Source organism: Parasteatoda tepidariorum, chromosome 3, assembly GCF_043381705.1.
Source record: "Parasteatoda tepidariorum isolate YZ-2023 chromosome 3, CAS_Ptep_4.0, whole genome shotgun sequence".
Lineage (NCBI taxonomy): Eukaryota > Metazoa > Arthropoda > Arachnida > Araneae > Theridiidae > Parasteatoda > Parasteatoda tepidariorum.
Window position 1 is genome coordinate 36,274,842 of NC_092206.1, and position 25,900 is coordinate 36,300,741.

At 29.9% G+C, this 25,900-nt stretch overlaps 1 protein-coding gene across 3 annotated transcripts in view; it reads left to right on the forward strand.

Annotated features, from left to right (window-relative positions):
- The first annotated feature begins 6,593 nt into the window (after window positions 1-6,593).
- LOC107454953 (nucleolar and spindle-associated protein 1) overlaps window positions 6,594-25,900 on the forward strand; it is a 30,068-nt gene continuing 10,761 nt past the window's right edge. Inside the window, exons 1-12 of one of the 3 annotated variants that reach the window (XM_043057920.2) lie at window positions 6,594-6,852; window positions 10,742-10,837; window positions 11,594-11,689; window positions 13,913-14,246; window positions 17,068-17,139; window positions 17,288-17,383; window positions 18,873-18,926; window positions 20,999-21,055; window positions 22,078-22,125; window positions 22,213-22,278; window positions 24,223-24,279; window positions 24,362-24,415. In XM_043057920.2, coding sequence (XP_042913854.1) covers window positions 6,760-6,852; window positions 10,742-10,837; window positions 11,594-11,689; window positions 13,913-14,246; window positions 17,068-17,139; window positions 17,288-17,383; window positions 18,873-18,926; window positions 20,999-21,055; window positions 22,078-22,125; window positions 22,213-22,278; window positions 24,223-24,279; window positions 24,362-24,415 — 1,123 coding nt within the window. In that variant the 5' untranslated portion in view covers window positions 6,594-6,759. The remainder of the gene's footprint in view (window positions 6,853-10,741; window positions 10,838-11,593; window positions 11,690-13,912; window positions 14,247-17,067; window positions 17,140-17,287; window positions 17,384-18,872; window positions 18,927-20,998; window positions 21,056-22,077; window positions 22,126-22,212; window positions 22,279-24,222; window positions 24,280-24,361; window positions 24,416-25,900) is intronic. The other 2 variants (XM_043057927.2, XM_043057923.2) reach the window with 2 other exon arrangements.

Sequence of the window (25,900 nt, forward strand, 5' to 3'; positions counted from 1 at the left end):
GTTTAACTCTGTAGGTTTGTCATTTTGAATCCAACCCAGCTGACTAGAGAACTCTTGGATCAACCAGTGGGACAAATTAGTTTTCCTGAAGGAATTTTTGATGGAACTAACCCACATTTGCTTTACATGGAGCGAAAAATCTAGAAAATCTCCCATGGTTAGCCGGACGGCAAGGGGATTCTAACCCATGATCCATCTACCACTGAGGATATTTTACATCAGCACTCTGGTCGGTTTGAGCCAGGATTAGAATTCACATCAACTTGAACATTCGAACTTGGGTTACATCACTGGAAGGTGAACACTCTATCCCCTGAGCCCCGGGGGCTCTAACTCTATTTAAAGGGTACTACGTAATCACCGCTCTTAATTAATATTCCCAGAATCTTAGTTAAAAATGAAGTCAAATAGTATATTCCACTAATAAGGCCCTATAAATTACAAGGCAATATTTTTTAAGCTATTTCACATGGATGTAGTATTTTTTTTTTTTTTAAATTATTTGGATGATCTAAAAAACAACTAAAACAAGAGAAATAAACTCAATTTAAAAAAGTCATAAATATTTTTTATTTTCTTCAAATATATGCGTGTGCAATGGGCTCCAGGCAGGGTTATTTGAAGAGCGATGTTTTATGCCAAAACGAAAAAAGTTTTATCAATCAAAATTAAGTAAAAAAAAAAAAAAAAAAATTATCCATATATTTAATGAAAGTATATAAGTTTCAATTTCTTTATTTCGCCAACATAAATGCATATTAAAGATAAATAAATAATTAAAAAGAAATAAAACTTTTTGAATGACTGGAAAAAATGGACTAAAGAAAAACATCAAAAATAACGAAAACATTTCCTTTAGCATAATAAGATTAATTTTCTCAGACTGCATACACTCAAAAATTGTCTCCTTCGTTCATAGCAGCTATTTAATTAAATTCCGTTAACTACGCTAGTGTAGAACTTGATCGAAAAATCCATGTCGATGTCAAAGCTATGTCGACATAATTTCGATATATAATATAGTCTCCTAGGTCAATTATAAATTGAGAAGTAATATTTTATTTTATTTTCTGACAACATATATTCCATATTTTGACTCTTAGACTTTCCCCTCGGAAGTTTGGCATTTCTGCACACAGAGTATGATTCGAGAGCAGGCCATGTTTCAAGTGTTTAAGTCAAATGAAAATCCCACCGAACAGAAAGTGCACCCTATTATACGCTTTTTTACTGCAAAATATGATCGCTCGTTGGATAAAAAGACATCTGTAAGTTAAAGTGAAGTTGAATGAAGTTAGAAGATTGCAAAAATTCCGCCAAAATCCAATTTTTTCTTGACAAATAGGGCTACTAAACTAATTGAACATTATTGTTTTGCTTTGTTTGTTTGGACAATATAATTGTTTTGCTTTGTTTGTTTGGACAATATAATTGTTTTGCTTTGTTTGTTTGAACAATATAATTGTTTTGCTTTGGAGAAGCAGTTATTTAATAGAGAGATTTTGCTCATTCACGGAGCATGCTGTACGTTCACTTTAGTGGGTTTAACGCAATGCAGTTACCATAGAACAACCTCCCCTACAGCGCTAGCGCAGAATCTGCAAATGGATGAGGTTTAAAATGTGAAATGTATAAATGCAAACATTGTATTGTAAACATGTATTTAGATGTATAAATGTAAACAACAACAATCTCGAGCTCTAGAACTGCGCTACTTCCAGGTAGAAAGTATACAGCTGATGACTGCAGCTTATTCTATGAGGTGATATTTTCAAGCGGGTAAATTTGCATTTAATAGAACAAATAAATTATATAATTTCTGAGCTCAAATCTGCTGTATTTTATAAGATAATAATGATTTAAGTCATTCTGGTGAGAAGTGAAAATTTGTTTTCTTTAATTAGAAATGTATTTTTAAAGTAGGTGATATGGTTGCTAGTTTTAGAAAGAATTTGCTGTTTTGGCAGTTCTAGTTTGGCCTCTTTTTACTTGTTTATTACTGTTTGTTCTTGAGGCAAGCCGTGCACCATCATAAGTTAGTGTTAGCATATTGTTCCAGCAGCAAGATTGAATTCATTTTACAAATTATGATTTAGGTTCAAATTTCGAAATTGGTATATTGTTAACAAGGTAAGAAGTGTTTTATAAGGATTGGTTTTTAAAATGAGAATTCTTACATCTTGAAATGACAGATCTTCAGATGACGATTCTTATAATGATCCTCCTTTTAATCCCAAATTGTAAATCAAATAACAAATACACGTATACAAGAAATACTACTCAAGAGAGTTTTAAAACACAATGATCACATTGTGAGTCAAATGGCTTCAAAATACACCAAAAACAGCAACCCGTCAGTATAGGCAATCAAGAACTTGCAGCGCTACCTAGTGCAAAAAACAGCATTCATATGAATGAACAAAGTGGTATGGGAAGGGCCAAAATCTCTCTTATTTTTCCTACTTGTGTTTATGTCGTAATACGCTAATACGTTATTGTCAGCCCCTGTGATACGTTGCTTGTAAACTAGACCTAAGGCAACCCGAGGCACCACAAGGTACCGGCGCAAAAGTAAGTTCGGCATCTTTTTTCCTTTTTCCTCAAATGGAGGGGCCCCATCAGGATAAGACAATTGAACTTATCTGTAACCTTTCCTTACCAATGGCAATACTTAGCATGAGCTTGTGAACAGTCATTTTAAAAGTACGTTATTTCTGTTCTGATTTTCGAACCCATAAAAAATATGAAGTGTGGAAACTATATGGTGGAACTCAAATCTACATTTTTCACAGTGCTTAAAAGAAGTATTGAAAAAACTTTAAAAGTGTTATGAAGAAGGCATATTGTATTATGAACCAGAAAAACAACTGAGATGTAAAGGAAAGGATATAAAGAAATTTTTATACAAAGAACCACATTTTTTATCCAGGAAGCATATCAGAGAGCTGCAATCACGAATGTCTTTACAAGAACTTGTCTACTTAACATCAAGTGATTGACGTTTTGAAAATTTTTTAAAATTTTTTAACTTGAACCTAAATTTATTCAAATTGTTCAAAAGACTGTGTCGATATCGATTATTTGTAGAGGTAATATAGTTTAAAAAATAATTGGGCGTGCTTTTGATGTTTCAATAGCTTTCTCATTTTAGACTGCCTCCCATTTTTTAATTATTCTCGTTTATGGATGGTTAACTGAGTTTAAACAGTAACAAAATTCTAAAAACGGAACGGAGTTCTGAAAACTTTCCGGGTAAAGCTCAGCTTATGTTCTGTTTACGAAATGAAGCGTAAACAGGCTTGAAATTTTAAAACATTTTATTACTGAGATTGAATTCAAAACCTACGCCACATTTTTTCGTTTATAAGATTTTTCGCTATTTTATAAATTCTAAAAATGCCATAAGCCGTAAATCGACATAGAATCATGATAAGAATAGGAAAACTCCAAGAAAACTCAGCTTGCTCCTAACAAATAACGTATCGACCTGGGGGTAATAAAAGAGTATCACTTTTCAAAACTATTTTAGAGTGAATAGTTTGACTTGTATGAATGGTTCTACACTAGCGCTACAAGTTCTTGATTGTCTATAATTCCGAGATACTGTTTTTGGCTAGTTTTGATACCAATTAGTTCACAGCATGATTATTGTGTTTTGAGACTCTCTTGAGTAGTATTTCTTGTACACGTGTATTTGTTACCTGATTTATTATTTGCGTTTAAGAGAAGAATCATCATTTAAAGACTTGTTATTTCAAGAAGTCATAATTGTTATTTGAAAAAGAAGAATCGTAATACATAAAACACTTCTTACCTTGTTATCGATATTCCAAATCAGAAATTTAAACCTAAATGATAATTTGTAAAATTAACTTTATCTCGTTGCTTGAACAATATGCTAACATTAGCATATGATGATGCACGACTTGCAACGAGTACAAGCAGTAATAAACAAGTAAAAAGAGATCAAATCAGAACAGCCAAAAAAGCGAGTTCTTTCTAAATCTTGCAAGCATGTCACCTTTTTTAACAATACATTTCTAAGTAATAAAAGTCCCGCAGTGAACTGACCGTAAAGACACGATTCCCAGTAGAACACTGAAGACAAGCATCGCTATCTGCGGTCAGTAGGTGGGTGGCCACTCTGATCAGCCTGCGTAACAACCGAGGGTGCGGGTTTCGATCCTCGTTAAACTGCTCGACTGCTCGTAAACTGCTTGATTTCGCACGTAAATCCTCTGGCTACCACAGCAGGGGAGCTATTCCCTCTGCCGAGGATCAAATTACAATGACATGTTTTCGTATCTTTCTAAGGAATGTTTCCCAAACCGTTCCCAATAACCCATTGTGCAGCTCTATTGCGACGTAAATAATAATACCTACCTACCTAAATAATGAAAACAAATTTTCAATTCAAACTCGAAAGAATTACTTAATATCATTAATATTTCATGAAATACAGCAGATTTGAGCTTAGAAATTATATAATTTATTTCTTTTATCAAAAACAAAATTATCAGTTTGAAAATAGAATAGGCTGTAGTAAGTACATGTATACTTTCTAACCCTATAAGTAAAGCAGGTCAAGAGTTCGAGATTGTTGTTACTAACATTTACATAGAAAACACAATTCATAATCAATATGTATCTGAATAAAATATATTCTAGCTCGAAGAAATCCGACAAATCAACGAAGCTTTAATGCATGTGTCATTTACATAGATTGTATTAATGAGATTTGCGCATGTGCGAGCAGTTCGTCTTCTGAGCCATTCACATTTGTTGCAATTGGCTGCATGCGAACGAGAACATGCTCGACGAATTTTTCCTGGGCTAATATTTTTTTAAAGTTATACTTCTTATGCGACTTCCAACAAGGTTGCGTGAAACGTTTAACGCTACATTTTTATTGGTCATAAAAGTTACAAAAGTCATAAAAGTATTGTTTTTCTATAAATATTTTTTTAGTTTTGATACACATATAATTGGGTATAATATAGCCTACGTCACAGGTTGTGTTGTTCCTACTAAATTTAACCCATGAACGGCATTTTCTGCGAGCCTAACTTCAAGCCACAAATAAACAAACGAAGTGTTCAATTGTTTAAATAGCTGCTAGCCAGATTTTATTGCATTATAAAGAAAAGTTATTGAAACTAAATACAACTAAATAAACAACAACAACTAAAACAAATAACAACAACTACTAATAACAATAACTAAATAAACAACAACTAAATTCCATTCGTTTAGCATTGCGTCATATGTTGTTCCTACTAAATCGAAGTAGTTGTGTTTTTTTTCATATTATGCCCAATTTAGGGTAGTATTTTTTATTTTCAAATTCAGTGGATAACAACTGTAAAAAATGAGTGAAAACAATCCCACAGACAATGCGACGGATTTAAGGTTGTGTCAAGGTACGAATCTTGTGAATATCAATTGATTGTTAGGTTTTCTCTTCTGAAATTACATTATGACGCATTCACATACATTATTAATACAAATACATTTTCCAGGGCGAGGCGATGAGGCAACCACAAGCACTTCCACTGGTTCAAGAGGTCCACGAGGGAAAAATGCACAATATTACCGTGATTACAGAGCACTGAAGCGAGCGGAGCAGGAAAAAGAGTCGTTGAATAGAGAATAGAACTAGTGATCCTTCTACGACTGCTGATTCTTCTACAATTAACGTCGCAGGTTGCGAAGTTTAACTCCTTCCCCTCGGAGGGACTCCACGCACTATTTTTTTTTTAAAATCCGTCTCTCATTTACATGTAACTGGATACTACTTTTCGCTTGCTTAAAAATAGCATTCAGTGAGAATGGTTCTAAACAATGTGGTTTCTAAAGCACTATTCTCACTGAATATAACTTTTTTTTGCTTGCTGTTGTTGTTGTTCATTTACGTCGCACTAGAGCTGCACAATGGGCACTTGGCGACGATCTGGGAAATATTCCTGAGGATGATCCAAAGACATGCCATCACAATTTTGATGCTCTGCAGAGGAGATGGCACCCCCGCTTCGGTAGCCCGACGACCTACACGCAAAGTTGAGCACTTTACGGTAGAACAGTTTAACGATGACTAATACCACGCACCCTCGGTCCCTACGCAGGCTGATCCAAGTGGTCACCCACCCGCTCACTGACCGTAGGCAGTGATGCATGACTTCGGTGATCTGCTGGGAACCGTGTCTTAACGATCAGTCCCCTGTGGGACTTTTTGCTTGCAAAAAATGAGATCTGGGACTTGATAAGAACTGGGTCAGAGAAATATTTTCTCATTTGAAAAACTTGCTGATCTTTTTCGCATACAGCGAGAATGGCCTTTAAGCAGCTGCAAGCGTGTTTGCAGCAATCAGGTAGAATGTGATCCAATTAAAAGCCATTATCACTGTATGTGACTCATAAACTAATCAATTTTGAGATAAATAAAGAAGCTGACTTGTGAATATCTCGAAAGAAAATATTTCCCACTAATCAGACTCTTATTCTCCCTTGAAAGTGATCAGAAGTGCGTCAAACACATACAGTGAGAACTACCCGAAAAGTGCAGAAGAAAAGCCCTAACTACCGGTTTACAGCCTATTAAATCTACATTATAAATTGAATTTGGCAACAGACATTCTACCCAATGAACGTTGTGCATAAACATTTGATTTGAAACTTTTTAGCGGTGAAGTACTATAACAGTTTTTATAAATAAATCATTATTAATTGTTTTTGTTTGGTAAGTTAGGCTCAAATTAAACGATGAACTCTTTTAATGAGGAGTCTCTTCAAAAATTATCTAACTCTGAACTAAAGAAAGAAGCCAAAAGAAAAGGGGTCAAAGTTAATATGACGGTAAATAGTATTATTTAATTTCAACGCGATCTCACAATAAGTTTATAAAATAATTACCATTAATCAAATGCCTTTAAATACCAAATCAGTGCTCATTGTAATATGTACAAAGCATTAATTCAACTTGGAATTTATTTTCGGTTACTATATATTATAATACATATTTTTAGATTTCTTTTTGCTATAATTTTACCTTTATTAACTGAGTTATTATTAACTACATTGTCACTTTAAAAACGTTGATAAAATGTGTGTTACTTAAAAATGTTAATACGAATGGAATTTCGAAATAACATGATAGTTTTTCCACATGGAAACTGTTTTCTAGTTTATGATCGTTACCGTTTAGCATCGGTCTCCCATATAATTTTAAAACTAACGCAAAGGCTAAATTCTTAGTAATTCGTATTCATTCAAGAATTTCTTTTTTTATCATAAGCTAAACAATAGACTTGAATGCTAAATTTCAGATTTCTACAATATAAAAACCCATTTCGGTGTAACAAAATATGATTAAAATATTACATACAACATTAAAAAATATATATTTCCATAAAATGAAATTTTCAAAAATGTACTAAACATTTTTTGCTCAGCTTTTTAGCATGTAATCAAGATTCTATTCTTTAAAATGATATAATATTAAAAAATGTGTTCAGTTATATTAACTGGGAAAAAGTAAAAAGGTTGGCAAACCATTTTTTTTTTGTCATCTCTTAAAAAATCTGGGGTACTTTTCTCACCAGTTATTGCTTAACATGCCTCACTACTCAACTAGAGGAAAAAAATTATCTTTCCCCTCCTGCAAACTATATTAATAGTCTGAGGCTGTTTTGTGAACAGGCATCGTTTATGAACAAAGAAGAAACTGAATTCTACCAAAAATCGCTAAACAATTTTTGCATCACAATTTATTAATTTTCAAAACTGGCAACATTTCTTGAAGTTTTTTATTTAAACAGTTTCTCCATGCTTTCTATACAATTGATATAGTTAGAAGTTAAGTTGATTTAACGACATTGTTATTTAATAATCAGAATCATAATTGCATAGAATATAAGATCATGATTAAAATATTTTTTATTATTAGACCCATGTGCAGGGGTCTGTCCAAGTCAAATTTACTATTGTTTAGCGGTACCTTCACAAATTCAACTTTGGAAAAAACGGTATTATCACAAAATAATTTTTCTTAAAATTTTATTTTTGTATCCTGTAAGAAACAATGAATCAATATTTTTGCCACATTTTTGTGTTGATTTTTTAATACACTGCCCGCCGTTTATTAAAATCACTTTCGTTTTATGCTCTTTTGATTTTATTAAGCGGCTGATTTTATTAAGAGGTGATTCAACATTTGAAAAAAAAATAAAAATAATATTACGATATATTCTAAATGCACACACTTTAAAAGGTGAAATAATGACCACATTAATGCTTTATTTTAACTAATTTAATTATTTTAATAAAGTAAAACCCTACATAAAATTAAATTTACAAAAGTTTTGCAAAAAACCGATCAATGGTTGCTTGAGTTGCGGTATTTAAAATTAACTTTTCCACTTCATTTGAGAGTTTATAGAAGTTTTTAAAGTTTTCGATATTCCTCCTCTTTGTTCTAAAGCTTGCCGCAATACATTAAGTGCTTTTCTGACTTCCATTGAAGATGGCACTGATGAGTTTATTTCATCTTCTGAGTCTGATACCTCCATTTCTTGATGGGAAAATAACTTTGCAATTTTTGATGTCTGTAACAATTTTAGAATCAGATTTTTCTCCAAAATTCTCGTCCATTTCATTTTCTTCATTGCTGATCATTTCTTCGAAACAGTTAGGAGCCCCATCTCCATTGAAGCTTCACATTGACTACTTTTAGAAAGCTTATCATAATTTTGCGTCACAAAACCTTCCTTTTCGGCATGCTGAGAAAATTTAACACCAAACGAACTTAAAAATGATATGTGCAGGGCTGATTGTGCTCCGGAAAAAATCTGGATTTCCGGAATTTTCACTAACAGTGATCCGGAAGTTTCGAGTCTTAGTATATNACATGGAAACTGTTTTCTAGTTTATGATCGTTACCGTTTAGCATCGGTCTCCCATATAATTTTAAAACTAACGCAAAGGCTAAATTCTTAGTAATTCGTCTTCATTCAAGAATTTTTTTTTTTATCATAAGCTAAACAATAGACTTGAATGCTGAATTTCAGATTTCTACAATATAAAAACCCATTTGGGCTTAGCAAAATATAATTAAAATATTACATACAACATTAAAATATATGTATTTCCATAAAATGAAATTTTCAAAAATGTATTAAACATTTTTTGCTCAGCTTTTTAGCATGTAATAAAGATTCTATTCTTAAAAATGATATATTAAAAAATGTGTTAAGTTATATTAGTAAAAAGGTTGGCAAACCATTTTTTTTTTGTCATCTCTTAAAAAATCTGGGGTACTTTTCTCACCAGTTATTGCTTAACATGCCTCACTACTCAGCTAGTGGAAAAAAATTATCTTTCTCCTCCTGCAAACAATATTTATAGTCAGAGGCTGTTTTGTGAACAGGCATCGTTTATGAACAAAGAAGAAACTGAATTCTGCCAAAAATCGCTAAACAATTACTATTTTTGCATCACAATTTATTAATTTTCAAAACTGGCAGCATTTCTTGAAGTTTTTTATTTAAACAGTTTCTTTATGCTTTCTATACAATTGATATAGTTAGAAGTTAAATTGATTTAACGACATTGTTATTTAATAATCAGAATCATAATTGCATAGAGTATAAGATCATGATTAAAATATTTTTTATTATTAGACCCGTGTGCAGGGGTCTGTCCAAACCGAATTTACTACTGTTTAGCGGTACCTTCCCAAATTCAACTTTAGAAAAAACGGTTGTTTCACAAAGTACTTTTTCTTAAAATTTTATTTTTGTATCCTGTAAGAAACGATAAATCCATATTTTTAACACATTTTTGTGTTGATTTTTTAATATAATTTTTAATTTTAAATAGGTACCTCACAGAAAAACCTAGACAGACCCCTGATGTATAATTTAATTTTTAAATTTCACCTATACAAGAATTGTAGAAAATACACAAAAATATATATTGTCAAATAAATTTGATATTTATATGGTATGATAATTTTATAATTATAATAAATATGATATCAGTCTCAGTAATTTGTTGTATTGGAATTGCTATAAAAATTTCTTATTGACCTTACTGCAATATTTGTGTGATAACGTAACTGCCAACCATGATGATTTTTCTTGGAATGAAATTAAATAAATATTTTTGATTACAATTATTTCTTAGTTAATACATTTTTATTTGTCTCCTTCATTCATAGCAGCTATTCACAGTGGTTATCACTGCAATGGCATCATATAATATGTATAGTTGTGCATGTGTATATCTGTGAACCTATACTTAGTAATTGTAGACCGTAAGTATCACAATATGGTTTTCAAAAATATAATATAAATAACAATATGATTTTCAAAGGTTTTGACTTCTTAATATTGATTGTACTTTTTGTGTGTTAGACCATATCTTGGGAGTTTTTAAGGGAATCGAAACATTTATCTTATGATCATAAAATTCGTTTATCCAAATATAATTAATAATAATGTTTATCAATATTGTATATAAACCAAATATAATAAATAGTTTATATTTATTGATTATATTTCTTAATTATTATTTTTTTACAAATTATATTTTATTTAATATCAGTTTTAAAAGTTTAATTGTAAGGTATGCAAATTTTTACATAATTTTAAAGAATATAATATTGTCAGGCAAAATAAATTAATTTGAATGAAATAGGTCGAATAAAAAATCAAAATTGTATGCATTACTCTTTTTTTTTCTCCAGGCTGAAAAAGTTATTGCTTCACTGTTGGAGAAATCTAATGCTGGTGAAGATAGTTTTGTTGCTATGGAACGAAGTATTTTGAATTCTTGTAAAAAGGTTGGTCAGTTTTTCCAATTTGTTTTTATTACAACAGTGTTTTCAATACAGTGTGAGAATTTCACATATTTTTTTCTTTTCTCACAATAAAAAATTATTAACGCGAGAAGTTCATGCACTCTATTAATCAATTTAAAAATGCACGAATTTTGAAAAAAAATTTAGTCTTTAGCCATTTTGAATAAAATCCGTTTCACTCTTCTTCCTTGATCTTTCATTATTTTGAACATTGATCCTTATTATCTAGCTTCCTTATATATCAGTATTGTTCAGAACCGGTGCAAACAGCAAAACACATTTCTCTGGAACCCGTGTTTCTTCCTGTAAGACGTTTACATTTTTTGTGCATGAATGTAAGATGGACAAATACCTTGTTAAGGTGACATCTTCTACTCCGTAACGGACAAATGAAAACGAAACAAATGTCGGTAGAAACGGTCAAAACTAAACAATGTGCATAATATTCAATTAGAAGATGTGAAGAATGTATTATAATTAAAGAAATAATTTTTTTCCAAGTCTATTCATGTTTTTTTTATTTTTATTNTTTTTTTTTTTTTTTTTTTTTTTTTTTTTTTTTTTTTTTAGAAATTTTACTTAACTTTTTGAAATCTCACCCTGTTTTTGAGAAATTCTTTCCCATTTTTTTTCTGTAATGAATACACTGTTACAATATTTAACTGTGCCAAAACTATAATTCTTATTTATTACCGAGTTTTTGTATTAATTTCACCTTTGTTTTTTGTAATATTTCAGAATAAGGAGGCGCTTTTTGATAGAGATAGCCAAATATTGAGTGAGACTCCCAAAAGAGACACATATATTGTTGATACTCCTTCATTAAACATTCAGGTATGGACACAGTCATTGATTATAAAATGGTTACTTTTTTGTTTTTTAAAACTTTTTTGTGCTAATATTTTACTGTATTTATAGCAGTCTATTATCCAAGCTGGACTTTTTGACTCATTATTAAAAAAAGTTTTGTTTATAAACTCAGAGTTCTATACTAAATTTCTCGGAGCTTCAAAAATATTTCGATTTTTAAAGAATAAAATAGGTTGATTTTAAGGAAATATTGGGTGCAATCAGTGATTATAATGTTTTTTATTCATAAAATTTTTCAATGTATATTTTATTTTTGCCTTTATATTTTGCCAAACAATGGTGGACTTTTTATCACATTGCTAAAGGAAGTTTATGTGCTAAAAGAGTTAAGTTTTGTTAATGTATGCCCCCGTGGCAGAATCGCAGTGACATTTTCATAGAACGTTACACAGTTCTTGCAGAAGGATTTTTCTTTTGAAAAGTGAAACAAGAATTGTTTTTTCTACAGAAATTTACACACAATATTTGAACCATGCATTTAGATAATCACTTTTTGACTAGCTTAATTTACGCCAATGGTATCGTAAATCTCATGCAATGTTACAGTTGTATTTTCGACAGTTATTGATATTGATTTTTCACATGGTTTTTAAATATCTCAATATATGGAAAATTCGAATCGTGCATTTGACAGCTATTGATTTCTCAAAAAATTTTAAATCCAATTTTTTTTATACGATATTACAATTATTTATTATGCATTTGAGTAACCCCTTTTTGAGGAGTCCTATTTGCGTAATTTCGTCGTCAATCTCCCCCCCCCCCNCCCCCCCCCCCCCGATAACGTATAACATTATTTTTTTATTGTGATCAGGGTTTTTAAAAGTGCTTATTTTTGATTTACATTTTTTAAAAGCCCTTAAAGGTACTTTTTTAATTTGGGGTTTGTAAAGAGTGCTTAATTTTTTACTTTGTAGAAAGAGATTTTTTCTTTGCCATGTGGATTGTCGTTCTAAATTACAAGGAAAATGCACAATTTTCTCTGCAATATTTATCAGAAACTAGTCGCTTTATCATGATTATGATAAGTTTTTGAGTTTTATAGATTTCAGGTTTATAAATTAAGAACTTTAAACGATAGAAGAAAAAAAAATATATCACTCCACAGATCCTAATTATGAATNTTTCAACGGAGGACAGGTGCATTGTTGGACAAGCCGTCCTCGGGGACGGGTAAAATTTCTGAGTTTTTTCGAGCCCTGTCGTAAATCTCATGCAATGTTTTGGTTGTATTTTTGACAGTTATTGATTTTCACATGGTTTTTAAATATCTCAATATATGGAAAATTCGAATCGTGCATTTGACAGCTATTGATTTCTCACAAATTTTTAAATCCAATATTTTTTATACGATATTACAATTATTTATTATGCATTTGAGTAACCCCTTTTTTAAGGAATCCTATTTGCATAATTTCGTCATCAATCTTTTTTTTTCCCCGATAACGTATAACATTATTTTTTTATTGTGATCTGGGTTTTTAAAAGTGCTTATTTTTGATTTACGTTTTTTAAAAGCCCTTAAAGGTACTTTTTTAATTTGGGGTTTGTAAAGAGTGCTTAATTTTTTACCTTTTAGAAAGAGATTCTCTGCAATATTTATCAGAAACTAGTTGCTTTATCATGATTATATGATAAGTTTTTGAAAATGTTTTTGAGTTTTATTGATTTCATGTTTATAAATTAAGAACTTTAAATGATAGAAGAAGAAAAAAAATTATCACTCCACAGATCCTAATTATGATTTTTTTTTTTTTTTTTTTTTTTTTTTTTTTTTTTTTTTTTTTTTTTTTTTTTTTTTTTTTTTTTTTTTTTTTTTTTTTTTNCATAATATTAGAATAAAAAATTTTTATATGTTCGATTTTAAAAAATTTCTTTTTTTTGGGGGGGGGGCGCTTATGCTATTTTAAATTAGTAACATGCATGCTGTTATTATTGAAAGTATCTTGCAGAAAGACATTATTGCTAGACAGTTTTGTCGCAGTAAGCTCGAAAAAATTCTATCACATGGATGTATTCATGGGTCTTCAAAATGTTTAGGAGCCAGCTACTCAAAACTTTTTAGATTAAAAAAAAAAAAAACTAATTTCATTTTAATGATGTACTGCAAGATTTTTTGAGTAACCAGATTTAGTAGACCTATATCTTTGGAAATGTTTTGGTTTTCTTATTTATTGCTATATTTAGGCTATCACTACTTCGATGATTATGGCGTCTGCATCACCAGAGCTGAAACAATCTAAGGACGAATCTTTAAATGTCACTATAAATCGTGGGTCTGAAAGAAAGAATCGAAAGTCCAAGAGAAAAGTCAGTTTTGTGACACCTCTTCGACGAAGTACTAGACTAAGTGTTGCAACTCCTCAATATAACAGTGTTAAAGGCAGACCAAAAACTCCAATGCCATCTCGACTGTCATCAGCAAAGAAGCGTTTGTCTGTGACCAGTGAAGGAACAGATTCCATTTCTTGCAACTTAAATTTAGACATTTCTGAAATGTCATGCACTAAGAAAACAAGTGGTATGTTTTTTTTATTGTTTTTTTTTAATTGGTTTATTTTCAATTTGTGCTTATATTTCTTTTAAAAAAATTAATTAATGTATGCATCTTTCATGGTGCTTAGCGTTTTTAAAAAGTGCTTAAAGGTGATTTTTTTTTTTGTATTTTAAAAACCCTTAAAGGTACTTTATTTCATTGGGTGTTTTTAAAAAGTGCTCAATTTTCCCCTTTTCTTAGTGTCTCGATTTTCGGCACATATTATGCAAAAAGCACGTTTTTAACATTGTTCTATCCAGCGTTTTCGCAATTCATTCACCCACAATCCATTTTAGCGTACCGTCGGTCCATAGCTGATGAAAGCGCCAATTATTTTACATGTTCGATGTAATACTTGCAAGTCCACATTTGTGGCGACTGAGCTAGGTTCAGTGAGGTTCTTGCACTCTCATGTGCAGCTCTGCTGCATTTTGGAAGATATTCTCCATTTTCCACCCTCTGAAATCGAACCGATAAATATCTCTTGATCTTTTTATGGCCTTATATAAATAAGAAAAGAGTTCTTTGACGAAAACTAGTTATTTTATCAAGATCATAACTATTTTGTTTATGCTTAAAAGGTGCTTATTTTTTGTTGAAAGATTTGGCTATGCACCCTGTGTCTTTGTTCTCAATTTTCAATAACCATCCCTGAATCATAAGAAAACCAACAAATGTCTCTCTTTATTTAAGTAATCTGTGGTATGATTTATTTCGTATTTGCCTGCTTGCATTCGTTATTGTATCTGTCTGATTTTAAGTTGTGATAAAAAACACCATGTTAGTTAATGTATAGTTCTAAAAGAATGTTACGTGTGTTATGTCAATAAATGTTAAATGTGTAATTTATTCATCACTTAGTTTTTTTCCATTATTATTGTTATTATTTCAACCAGTTTTGAGTTTATGATAAATTGCAGCAGTAGTTTAATCGAAAATATTGGTTCAAGTTAATAAAAATAAATAAAATGAGAAACAACAAAGAATAATGTAATAAAGGAGTGCCATTTTGTGCCAAAAACACCTTTAAAAAAATCTATTTGCGCTCTGTTATAACGCTAATTGGTTGTTGATCCATGTTAACCAGACCCTTTTAATTTCTGGTCCTGTTCCTATTGCTGAAGCTTTAAAAAGCNATTCTGACATTAAGGGTAGTACAGGTTTTTTTAATATTACTTTTTAATTTTACGATATTTATTATGAATGTTCATTGATTGTTAGATGGTTTAATTTCTAAACTTGCACATTTTTTAAAGCAGTTAATTTCTTTTATTACTTGAATTTTCTGGAAAAAGTGAAGAGCTTAAACTTAATAACTCTGATTTTAAAAGGAGATAAAACTTTTGCTGAATATAAAAATGGTTCATGTTATCTGTGCCAGAGAAATATTAAATATCTTTGTTTCTTTTATTTATTTTTTAATTTTTTATTTATTTTTTTGAAACTGAAAGCGAGTTACCGCAACTAGGATGAAATCTAAAACTATCAACGATGATTTTTATCAGCACCCATCAAACCATCTGAAATTATCTAAGTTTTTTTTTTGTGTGCTTAAATTACATTTTTTTATTCGTATTTTATTGTAACCTGTATAGTTTTTCTCACTATTTATTAAAAACAGTTTTTATTAGCACATTTATTTTTTTCTTAATAACCAATTTACTATGTATGATAAATTTATAGATGAGTTATTCTTATTTAAGTATAGTATTGTTTTATCCAAATTAGTTTATTAGTTTCTTAATTATGACTAATAATTTATTGCATTTTTGTTAGGATGTCTATTAACTGTGTAAAATTTAGGTTTCGCATGTAATTATTAATACAATAGCAGCCATTTGTCATGCTCTTTGAGCTGGTTGATGGAGAGGTAATTTAAGGGCTTTTTCCTTAGCTTCAGTAGCAAAACACTCAAGCACATTGTGCAGAATTTACATGCTTGTGATTTTAAAACTTCACCTTTTTTAAATATAAAAGGCATTTCTCAAAATTCAAAAACGTTAAAAGAGGAAAAATAAAATATACAATTTCCAACACAAGTAAATGTGTAGAATTTTTTTCTAAAACAGAAGCTTTTGAAAAAGAGAAAAGATTATTAAAAAAAGGAATCGAACGCTCGAAACGATGTTTCAGGCGCGAATGCTCATTTCTCTTCACTCTCGGGCTAATACAATAGACCAAAGAAAGAAGTCTCCTTTTCTCCCACCGAAACCAGTCCTAAAGTCCCCGCACCCCTATTTGAAATAATCATACCTCGTTACCATAGTCACCGCCACACCCCCAGACGAATGTCTATTAGAGTACCTATCGTAGACAAACAGTAGTTAATGTATAGTTCTAAAAGAATGTTACATGTGTTATGTAAATAAATGTTAAATGTGTTATTTTGCTAAAGTAATTTATTCATCACTTAGTTTTTTTCCATTATTATTATTATTTCAACCAGATTTGAGTTTATGATAAATTGCAGCAATAGTTTAATCGAAAATATTGGTTCAACTTAATAAAAATAAATAAAATGAGAAACAACAAAGAATAATGTAATAAAGGTGTGCCATTTTGTGCCAAAATCACCTTTAAAAAAATCTCTTTGCACTCTGTTATAACGCTGATTGGTTGTTGATCCATGTTAACCAGACCCTCTTAAATTCTGGTCCTGTTCCTATTGCTGAAGCTTTAAAAAGCAGCTTAATTTTGCTTCTTTTTTTTTGTCATTTATTTGTTTGTTTTTTATAGCTATTGAATTTAGGATAAGTCTAATAATTCATTCAATTTATTAACACTAATTAGTTTTTAATTTTCCTAGTTGGAAAGGTAAGACGACCTTCCACACCTATGCCCTTTTCCAAGCAAAAAGGAAAGAAATCAAACTCTTTTGGTAAGTTATGTAAATGTTTCTATTTAATAGCATTGATTAGTTATTTTAGTCCTTTGTTAGTTTAATTTACTATTCTGAACAATATAAATTTAAAATTGCTCTTGTTTCTATTGAGTGACTTTCTACTTAGTCAACAAATTTTTTCTAGGTGATCCTCATGATTCCCTTAAACGACGCTTACGTCCTAGTCCGAGGATAGTTCTTCGCAGACTTAAGGAGGAGGATTTAAAGAAATTTTCTGCTAGTAAGATTTTGTCAGTTTTCTAAAATTACTGAAGAAGTGGAAAAATTACTGAAATGATCTTTTGTTCACAAAATAGTTTTAGAAACAAATCTAAGATAGAAAGCAGAACCATGATTGCGCAACTCAGTGACAGCCATCAAAAATTTTCTGGCACTTGTTTTTATCATTATTACAAATCATGTTACGTGGTTATTGCTGTGAATTTTAAGTAGCATTGATTTTTGGAATGTAGCATTGATTTTTTTCATGATATTATATCATTCTTTATAATTGAATAATAAAACGCAAATGTATCTTTTATATGTATATATATTATCGTCACTACTTATTTTGAGTAATTTTGCTCAAAGTTTGATGGTTATTCAGAGCTCATTCTAGGCAGAAAAAAGGGCAGGGTGCAAAAGTTTAAAAAAGGGGCATTATTATTCCAAAAGGGCAATAATTTCTTTCTATGGGCCTTACACATTCTATTAAAAAGCGCCAATTAGTAAAAGAATTTTTTTTTAATTTTACTAAAAGTAGCAAAGCAATCATATTAGTTACTAATTTTTATTAATAAATTAACACATATATCGAGTAAATGAGCTAATTATCTTAGTAATTTATTTAAAATGCATGCATGCGTTTTATGTGTCTGTAGTTATGATTTAATAATTAAAATGATTAATAATTATGATTTAATGATAGTGGAAGTAACTGCAAACTTTCAAAGATAAGTGCAATAAGGGAGTGTGATGGCTATTTTTCCTTTCCCATATAAATCTATGTATTGACAAGAACGACAAACTAAATAAAAAGCGTTGAAAAGTTTAAGAAATCCATTGTAGAGTTTGGTGGAAAAATAAAGAAGGGTTGAGGAAAGAAAGGGTATGGACTCTATTACATCAGGGCACTAATTTACTTCAGGAGCAACAGGGTGGATTCTTTTGACTAAAAAGGCAGCAGGGTGCTGCGCCCTATTTATCCTGCCTAGTATGAGGTCTGGGTTATTTGTATGAAAATGTCCTAATGACAACCCAACAATTTGAATTTTCCTCCGTACCCCTCGACCTCAAGGGTTTCAGATAATCTGTTATTAATTAATTAGTACCAATACAATAAAGATTTAACATGATTTAATTAACTATATTATGTTATTTCTTTCAATAATTATTTGAATCTAAAGTTTTTGCTAGTGATTCGATTAATAATTTTTAATAAAAGGCTTATATTTGGGAAAATTCAATTTCTCGTGGGGAAAAAATCTACTTGGAAAAAAAATTATTAAAATGAGTAAGAATAGGAACTGTTTAATTAATCATTTTTTCTTATTGTACCATTATTATACTTGATTATGGTCAAAAGGTTTAGGTGTTATTGGAAGCAAGTTAGAAAATCAAAATGAAAACTTTTTGTTGATTTATATTATGATCAAATTGTAATCACTGATATTTTGGTATTACATTTATATTTTCTTGAATAATCAGTAATACACACATTTTTTCTCCAGAATCCACAACTGCCACCCCGATCGCCCTGCCAGATATCAAAAGGACACCATGTGGTAAGTTTATTACAAATATCTGTAATGGAGCTACAATAATTGATGATTTTAAAATATAAACTTAATGTTTATTAAGATGAGTATTCTTAAAGAATTTAATTAAAGTTGTGATTAAAATCTTTTAGAACAATTTAAATCTTATGATTAATAAAAACTTGGTTTTTAAACAAAATCATTTTTCTCAGTTTCTAGCTTATGTAAAAAGATATTTTAACTCACAGAAGGTTCATTCTGGACACATGGACATTAGTACCCTGTAAAAAATTTCTTTATCAAAGAAAACATATTTCTGCTCACGTATTTGCTTTTTATTCTTATCAGAGCCCCTCATTAAGTAATGATTTATTAAATAAATGCCAGCCATTGACTATTAGGTCATTAGGCTTCTAGCTCTCCAGTACTTCTTAACAATACAGTCAGTCTTTTAGTGCAGAGCATGTGTCCAAATGCGCAGCAGTCGTGGCTTGTCCGGAGTTACATGAAAGACTGAAAAGATTAAGTAGTCAGCTCGAGGCGAAAAAAATGAGAATGTAGACAATCATGTCTGGTCAAAAGTCTAAACATGGCTACTTCAGTAGCACTGGGAGAATCCGGAACACTGTGAGTTCCACGGAGCACTTTCCAGGACTTATCTGTAGCAGCGTAAGATGCAGAATAATGAAATGATTGTTTGAAGATTCTTTTAATTTCAAGTTTTCATTAAGTAATGAAACAGATTTATTTCTGTTTGCTGTTAACACCCACCTTCAACATTTTTACTTGTTGTTTTTAAAAAGATATTTTGTTCAATAATGATGAAATACTTGCTTTAAATTATAAAAAATTAGGTTTGAACTAAATGTTGAATTATACTTAGCTAATAAAAAAAAATTATCAAATTCAAGCCTGAATGAATTTTTAATTGCAAACTGCGACATTTTTAACTGCTAGTTCAGAAACAATTTTGTTTCAAAAAATTTTTTAATTGTATCACAATTTTAGGAGGTATCTTTAAGCATATCTTTATACACTAATGCTATTGTCTTAATTTTTGTTTGTATCTGTATACCTTTCTATAATGTCAATAATCAGAATATAACTTAATATTGTTGAATTACACTAATATTTTGAGATTTTAGAAAATCACCGTTATTTTTAGCATTGGTTCTGAAACTTTGTTACTGTTGAATCTGTTTAATGATACTGTGTAAGAGTCCCTATTTAAAGATAGTATTTTGCAGAGTTGGAATAAAAATGATGTCTCTATTTTATGACAGCAGTGTCTCTGATTAAAGATAATTATTTTTAGGGGAGGATTTTAATCTTTTATTTCAATAAGGAGATTTTCTAAGAGAGAAAACATGTTTGGTTGTAATGGGGTTGAGAAAAACAAGGGAAATGTTTGTCTGAAAGATAACTTAGCTGTGATAAAGATATTTTAACTAGTGCTTTAAAAGATTCTGTTGAAATTTATGAAGACATAAATAAAAATGACAAAGAGGAAAGTGGTGTTCAAAATGAAGTTGATGAATGAATCAACACTGTCTTAAACAGGTGTAAAAACTGCTTTTGATGGAGTAAGATAATAATTTCTTTGAATATATTGGCTTGTTTAATAGGCATGCTTAAAGAAAATTCATTAAAATAAGACATCAATTGAAGTAATCAATATTTTTTTTTAAAAAGATTGATTTCATTCTTGAACTATTTTGGTAATGCTTTTTTTGTTCTTGTATTATTTATTTGTTTACATTAATTAAATTTTTTCAATGAAAAGTGTAATTTAAACGTTTTTACGTGTAGTTATTTATTACAAAATGAACAAATAGTCCTAAACCTGCAAGAAAATGAGGGGAAAAGATTGTCATAAGTTATTTTTTTACAAATTTTGTTTAAAAAAGTAACTTTACTGAGTGCCATTTTTTAAAAACCTTCAAAGTCACTAAACTGTAAGCATACTGTGCTTTTAAGAAACATTTGTCCTATTGATGCTCTAAAATCGAAACTCCTTTTTAATTATGACTCACCATGTTATTTATTCCAACATTTGTGAAAATTTAGAAATAATGAACCATAATTCAATTATGTTCTAGCCAATGAAAATGCTGAAGCTACACCAATGCCATCTTCAAATAAAGCTTCTGTTTTGAGTAAGAATATTTTGCTTTACAAATTATTATTCTTTTAAAGAAATTCTAAACATCAATGTAACTTCACCACATCTGTAGTGTGGCTCTTTCCTATTTTCTTGTATTCAAAAAATTTTTTGATGTAATTTTTTTTTATTATTATTGTTTGTAATATTTTATAACTTTGCTTTTTCTTTTAAGATCTAAGCTTTTAAAAGTGTTGATTAAATATAACAAAGGTGAAAAAATTTATGTCAGGGAAAACTAAGACTAGAAGCTTTGAATTTAGGTTTCGTTTCTCAGATCAAAAAGAAAGTGATTCATGAATAAAGTTATAGACATATTATGCAGTTTGTAGTTGTAACTTATGGGTAATAGTCAATTTCTTCCCCACTTATAATTTAACCAGAAGCACAACTGTTCTAAGTTGTAGTAAACGTTTACAGTTTAAGTAAGGAATATGATAAATGTTCTCTGATAAATCATCTGATAGCATATGCATTATGTTAATTATGTGCATAAAATGCTTCCTAATTCAACTGAAAATGGCATAAAATTAACTGTCTACAATTTTACAAAATGCTAATTGCTTTCAAATCCTGCCTCTATCCCATGACTCTAGCCTCTAGCTATTGGAAATGAATTTCAGCAATTGTTTGGGGGTCCAAGCCTGAGTTACATAGAATTACCTAGAGCACAAATCTGCTTGAGCCCGCAATATACTAAGGCTAAATTTTAAAAGTACCAACTAAATCTCCAAGATGACTAAAACAAAATATGTAACATTCTGAAAAAGAAATTCTATTATTCATTCTGTCAAAATCTGAGACATTCTAATTTGTACCTTTGCGATACATATCTTATTTAAGTTTTCTGTATTCAAAAATCATTTTATACATTAAAAATGTCTTAGACTATGATTAAGTTAATTGTATATGGTTCTACAATCATTAAAGCAATTAAGCATGACTATGTATAAATATGCATCTCTTTCCTATTAAGTCACTTTAAAAGCAATAATCTGTTATTTCATTATTTTCTAGCTACTGAAAGTAATGTTGAAGTTACACCAAATAAAGTTGCTGCTTTGCGTAAGAATGTTCAACTTATTTTGAAAGAAATTCTTGATATAAATTTGGAAGAAGCTAATTTATTGTTTTAAAATATTACTTTTATAGCTCCAGGATTTAAAAAGATGGTTACTCCATTTCCAGCAAGTGACAAGCCCAAATCCATCTCCTCAGGTAAGGAGTTAAATTGTTTTCTGTTCAGCTTGTTAATTCGTAATTGTAGAGTATAAAATTTTTTACCTTAGATACAATGAATAATTACACCATTGTTGAGATGTAACTTAAAAAAAATTATATGTATTTAATTCACTCTCTGAAGAATAACTGTAACTATTCATTCCTTTCTATTGTTTTTGTGGAATTTTTTGAAATTAGCTCGTGCTGCATTTAAATAGGAATTAATGGTCAATTATAGTAATTATTATTATTTATTTTTTAATCTTGACGCTTTCAGAATCACTCATTATGATGCAATCATTAATCAGATTTTTTTTTTCTTCTCTCTCTCCCTTCTCAGCAAATGTGTCTCACCTACTCTCAGGAACAATAACAAATTCTCGCAGATATGAATTTGAATTTCCATTCAAACTTTGTGTCTTTTCCTTGTTTTTTTTTTTTTTATCATTACGTGATTGTTTAAATAAAAAGCACATTTTTTTTTCTGAAAACACGAATTCGTTTTATGGCAGTACCAACTAAATTGTCAAATAATGTATCCTATTTCTAATCTGCCACTAATTTTAATTAGGCTATAATTAAGCATTATTTTAGTTTAAAATTTAATGAAGTGAAATACTTTTTTCTTTAAACTTTCGCACTTCAACTGGAAAAAAATTTTGATTTTCTGTGAGTAGTTGAAACTTAGACTATGTCTTAAACTATTTTAGTAAAAGTATACCGTCTGGATCTTTGTTCTATTTTGCATAAACTCTCAAAGGCATAAATTCAATTCACGAAATCAGTAGCTAATAGTATAAGATTAACAATCATAAGATATAAGCAGGACTTGGGCTAAACATTTGACACCTTGCAATAAAATCGTAAATTTGACTTGTAAAACTTTATTTTGGCTAATAGTTTTTTCCACTGGAACGAAAAAATTTATATTTAACTCAAAATTACATTGACTGATGCGCTGCATAACCAATTAGAATTAGGTCGAAATAATATAAGTTCGAAACTTATTACCGTAAAGCATTTTTCTATAGGCATTTGGCAAAGACTTTCAAAAATTCGCAAATACAATTGATATTTGGCTACTGTACTGTCTAATAATTTGAAATCCTTATCATAGGCTTTTGTAAGTGATATCGAAACTAAACCCGCATCAAAATAAGCGTACCGGGTGACAGAGGCGTGTTTCCATTTGGCACCTGTGACATCATAACCAGTCAAATGTCATTTTTTATTGCATCACTTACTAACACTTTTTAAGACAATTGAAATGTTAAATAAATAAATAAACATTTGTAGGGGAGAATCTGACTATAAAACATAATGGCACATGCTTTTAGGAAAGAAATTAAGTCCCAAGAAAAATAACAAAAGCATTTTTGAACTCAAGTATGTAACGAAAACTATTTCTAAAAAATTTTAAGAACTGAATGTGAATCATATCTCAATGTGTAATTGATAATTTTTTTAAAAAGCAGTAACATTTCTTTAAATTCCCATTTTTAAACAGTTCTATAATAAATGCAATGTCAGTGCTTTTATTATAAATATTTTATTTTATTTTTTTAAATATTGCCACTGTATTTTAGGACAAACAATTATTATACTATTTTTAAGATCCTTAATTTAAGGCTTTTTTTTATTTTAATAAACTCATAACTACCTTTTTAAATTCTGATTGTTTATCTTTATCTAATTAAATATTTTAATAAGGCTTATATTATGCTTAAACAGTTCGAATTACAAAAGGAATATTAATTCAATATTTATATTTTAAAATCATTGATGAAATTGAACCTAGGAAATAGCTTCTGGCTTATGAAAAGGTATGCAACAGGAAAACATCCCTGCTAATGCAATATATTCTTTACTTGCATATACTGTATGATAATGTGTATTACTTGCTATTTAAATATACTTAAAAAATTATAAATTCTCTCATAGTCCACAGAAGCAACCAGAAGACACCTCGACCCCAATCTTCAAAATCTAATGCTCTTAGTAAGGTTTTTTTTTTTAAAACAAATTTAAGGAATTGCTGTGCTTGGTGTAGTTAACTTATGTTGCTTTTGTACCTTTATAGCTCCAGGCTTCAAAAAGACTCCTTTTTCATCATCCACAAAGACAAACACCCCAAGTAAGTCTTTTTTTATTTTATTTTTTTATAATTATATATATAATAGCTTGTATCATTTACTGAAAATTATTTCAATTCATAAATCAACATTTTTCTTCTTTCGATTCCTACGCTAATATCTCAGTTTTAAAAGAGTTAGAGTAGCCTCAGAATAGGAATAAGTCAAGAAATTTTATCTTAAAAAATTAGATAATACGAAGTCTAGGAAAAAGAATTTGCTCTTGAAAATTTTAAATTTGTGAATTGTTTGAATTTGTGCTTTAAAAAGGAACTATAATTCAAAAATACAAATCAAGAAAGCAAACTCCTTTAACAGGGTGCATAGCGTTTTTAAAAAGTGCTTAAAGGTGCTTATTTTCGTTTTTTAAAAGCTATTAAAGGTGCTTTTTTCATTGGATGTTTTTAAAAAGTACTTAATTTTCCCTTTTTCAAAATGAGATTTTTCCTTTACTATGTTTACTACGTTTTCACAACTAATTCAACCCCAATCTATTTCGGCGTATTGTCAGTCCGTAGTGTATGAAAACAACATCCGTTTTACATGATTCAAAAGTTCATAGTTTTTGACTATTGTCAAGACAATGCCAAAAGTTTTTTTTTTTTTTTTTTGACATGCTAGTTAAAACAAGATAAAACCGTTAATTGTCAAAAACTTTCCACCCATGCCTAATTATGATGTTTTTTAAAGCGCTTAAAAATATTTTTTGAGTGCTTAAAAGGTGCTTATTTTTTGTTGAATAATTTGGCTATGCACCCTGTTCAATAATACTCTCTTGTTGCTTTTTTTTTTCTATAATTAGTTATTCTTAAAAGTAATGTCAAAAGTTTTTTTTTTTTAATGTACTAGAAGTAATTATTTTCTTATTAAAATTAAGGTCTCACTTTGTAAAAAAGATGCCAATGAATGAAGAAAACTTTTCTCTGCTAGAAACTTAACATCGTGTTAGCTCAAATATTTGACTTGCAATAATGCATTTTTTCGCATTTAGATATTGTTGTCTTCACTTTCAGTACAAATCAGTCAATTGCCAAAGTGACAAAAAGTCAAGCAAGGGCATTCTCTCCAACATATTTTGAGAAGGAAAATTAACCAAAATAAAATACAAAAGCTAAGATATGAAACAAAACAATCTGAGGCAACAATTGCAAAGTTATCTGAGAAAAATTCTGTGTGAGGTTCCAGGGGTTGTCGAGAATTAGAGAGTAGTGGGGGGCTTCTGGAACTTAGTTTTTGACAAAAATATTTTTTACAAAATTCTAAAACCGTGCAGCAAGTTTTAACCTGGCAGGAAATTTTTTATATACAGGGCTGATTGTGCTCCGGAAAAAATCCAGATTTTTCGCTAGCAGTGATCCGGAAGTTTCCGGAGATCGAAGGTCCAGACGTTTAAAAAAAATCATTGATCGCAGAAGTTTCCGAAAATCAAATTTTCAAAGGTGGAACTTAAAAACACAGTTTATTTGTTTGTAAGGGAGAGCCAGATA